Genomic DNA, 3,009 nt, shown 5'->3' on the forward strand with positions numbered 1-3,009 from the left:
AATTCAAATATTAATAGTAAAAATATATGTATACAATATACATACACTCCTCTTGAATGATGAAAAAAGAAACCTCAAAAGTCTTCCAAGTAAGTAGAGTAGGAGTAAAAAAAATATCACATCAATCATCATCTAGTCAAAAAAAAGAATCATCCTCACTTACTTTTCCCTCCCAAAACCAAAAACACCATTGTTTCTTCTTTGTTTTTCATTCAAGTTTATTGTAAGCAAAAAAAAATAAAAAATCATCTTCCTTTCTTTAGCAAGATGACATCAAGTAGTCAAAAAAAAAAGATTTTATGAGACCTACAAAAAGTGTAGGAATAGATTTTGATGATAAACCTCTATGGGATCATGTTAAAGTTATTTCGATGGCTCCAAATAGGGGTGGGAATAGGACATGGTCTTGTAACTATTGTAATAAAATAGTTACGGGATCATATAATAGGGTGAAAGCACATCTTTTGAGATTATCGGGTCATGGTGTTCAAAAAAAAATGTAAAGAAAATAGTGGTGATATATATGCGATTTTGAAGATGGAGCATGAACAAGCGGAAAGAAAACGAACCAATGTTCAAGTTGATGCAAGAAAAAAAGATGATTATACATCACTTCCGGAGGGGACTGATCTAATTCAACAAAAAGAACGAAAGAGTTTGAGTAATGGAGCTATCCGAAAATCATTCGGCATCTATGAGAGGAATACGGCCGACAAATTAGCCGCTAGGATGTTCTACGCATCAGGTTTATCATTCAACTTTGCCAGCTCTCCTTATTTTACAAAATATTCTAAGTTTCTAGCCGAAAATTCCATTCCCGGTTATATTCCCCCATCATATAATAGATTGAGGTCAACTCTTTTAGCTCAAGAAAAAACACATATTGATAGAAAGTTGCAACCAATAAAAGGTACATGGAAAAAGAAAGGATTGTCGATTTGTTCGGATGGATGGTCCGATACTAAAAGACGACCTTTGATCAATATAATGACATCATCTAGTGGAGGCCCAATTTTTTTGATTTCAATCAATTCTAGTGGAATCATAAAAGATGGTGAATATATTGCTAACTTATTTATTGAAGCAACAGAAAATGTAGGTTCAAACAAGTTGTTCAAGTTATTACGGATAATGCAAGTAATATGAAACTTGCCGGTACTATAGTGGAGCAAAAATATCCTCATATATTTTGGACTCCTTGCGTTGTTCATTGTTTGAATCTAGCTTTGAAAAGTATGTGCCAACCTTCGGAAAAATCACCTCACTTTACTAATTGTAAATGGATTTTAGATTTACTTAGTAAAGTGAGCAATTTAAAGAATTTTGTTGTGAACCATGACATGGCACATGCACTTTTTCAAAAACATTCGGCTTTGTGTTTGTTGAAGGTTGGTGAAACAAGATTTGCCTCACACATCATTATGACCACCCGAATTCGCAAAGTAAAATCTTCTTTGGAGAAAATGGTCATGGATGATGAATGGAAGAATTATAAGGGGGATAAGGGAATTGAAGCCAAGACACGTGAAATAAAATCGCTTATAATGAATGATGAAAAATGGGATAGTATCGACTATTTCTTGAAATTTACGGAACCAATTGTTGATATGCTAAAAAGTGCCGATATTGATGGTCCAAAGTTACATCTCATTTATGATATGTGGGACTCAATGATTGAGAAAGTCAAGAAAGTCATCTTTGAGCATGAGGAAAAAGATCTCATTTACGGTCAATCAAATTTTTTTGATACTATTCATGATATTCTTGTGGCTAGGTAGAACAAAAGTAACACACCTCTACATTGTATGGCACATTCTTTGGTTCCCAAATATTATCATGAACCATGGCTTGAAGGAGAGAATGGAATTCGAAAGCTAGCTCCCAATGAAGATAGTGAAATTTCATTGAAAAGAGTCAAGTGCTTTCAAAGGTACTTTAAAAATTCTAATGAAATGAAACAAGCCTCATTAGAGTATGGATCCTTTTGTAGCGGAAATGGCTATTTTAGTGAGCCTCACGTGATTGACGCTATGATGTATGAAGATTCTCTTTCTTGGTGGGCAAATCATGGGGTCTTGGCTCCACTTTTGCAACAATTAGCTTACAAGTTGCTTACTCAACCGGCTTCTTCCTCTTGTTGTGAAAGAAATTGGAGTACATATTCTTTGATTCACAATATCAAGAGAAATAAGTTAGCAACTTCAAGAGCTGAAGATTTATTGTTTGTACATTATAATCTCCGATTGTTGTCTCGCAAGAAAGACAAATATATAAATGGGCCAAGCAAATATTAGGATGTTGGTATGTCTATATTTTCTTCAATTATTTAGTTTAAATGGTGTTCTTTTCTTTTTATACAAGATCTTCTAATATATTTATTCTTTTAAATTTATTTTAGGTGGAGATCGGTTTGATATTGATGAGACAACTAATGATCTAACTGAGCTTTCAATAGAATGACCTTCAAATTGAAGGTGTGATATTTGAGGATGAGTTTGAAGATTTGGAAGAAGTTGAAGAAGATGTGGAAGATGTGGAAGAGATAGCTAACTTAATTAAATAACTTGATAATTGACAATATTTTGTTGTTATGTTAATTTTAAGTTATGAATTAAGTTGAGACAATCTCTTGTTTTTTGTTCAATAGTATGTTTTACACTTTTACTTGGTGTATTGAATATTGATTAGTAATTATGAATATCTAAATTGTGGAAAAATATCTTTGTGTATCTCTTGAATTTTAATAATTGTAGTGTTTTCTTCACTTTTCACTTTGTTTCAACTTTCAAGAGTTATTACTATCCATGTTCTAAGGTTAGTTCTTTCTTTCAAATTTTTATTGATTCTTTTAGTTATATTTATTCTGTTGTGATTTGTAAATGCTTTTAATGTTTAGTTTCTATTTTGTTGTGTCTTTGTAGGAAGAATAGAAGAGTAATCTCATCTTGAAGAACGAAAGATAGAATTCTACAAAATACATGTAAGTTTATCACAATATATCTCTCAAAT

The 3,009-nt window shown here is 32.1% G+C and overlaps 1 protein-coding gene across 1 annotated transcript; it reads left to right on the top strand.

Annotated features, from left to right (window-relative positions):
* The first annotated feature begins 537 nt into the window (after positions 1-537).
* Positions 538-1,778, top strand: LOC107023099. The gene is made up of 2 exons (XM_015223658.1): positions 538-1,137; positions 1,389-1,778. The coding sequence occupies exons 1-2, from the start codon at positions 538-540 to the stop codon at positions 1,776-1,778; spliced, it is 990 nt and encodes a 329-aa protein (XP_015079144.1).
* Positions 1,779-3,009: the final 1,231 nt, after the last annotated feature.

Source organism: Solanum pennellii, chromosome 1 (genome assembly GCF_001406875.1).
Source record: "Solanum pennellii chromosome 1, SPENNV200".
NCBI lineage: Eukaryota > Viridiplantae > Streptophyta > Magnoliopsida > Solanales > Solanaceae > Solanum > Solanum pennellii.

Coding starts and splice junctions, on each gene's coding strand:
- LOC107023099 (XM_015223658.1), top strand. CDS start 538: ATGGAGCATGAACAAGCGGAAAGAAAACGAACCAATGTTCAAGTTGAT. Junction 1,138..1,388: donor AGTTATTACGGATAATGCAA/GTAATATGAAAC, acceptor TGTTTGTTGAAG/GTTGGTGAAACAAGATTTGC.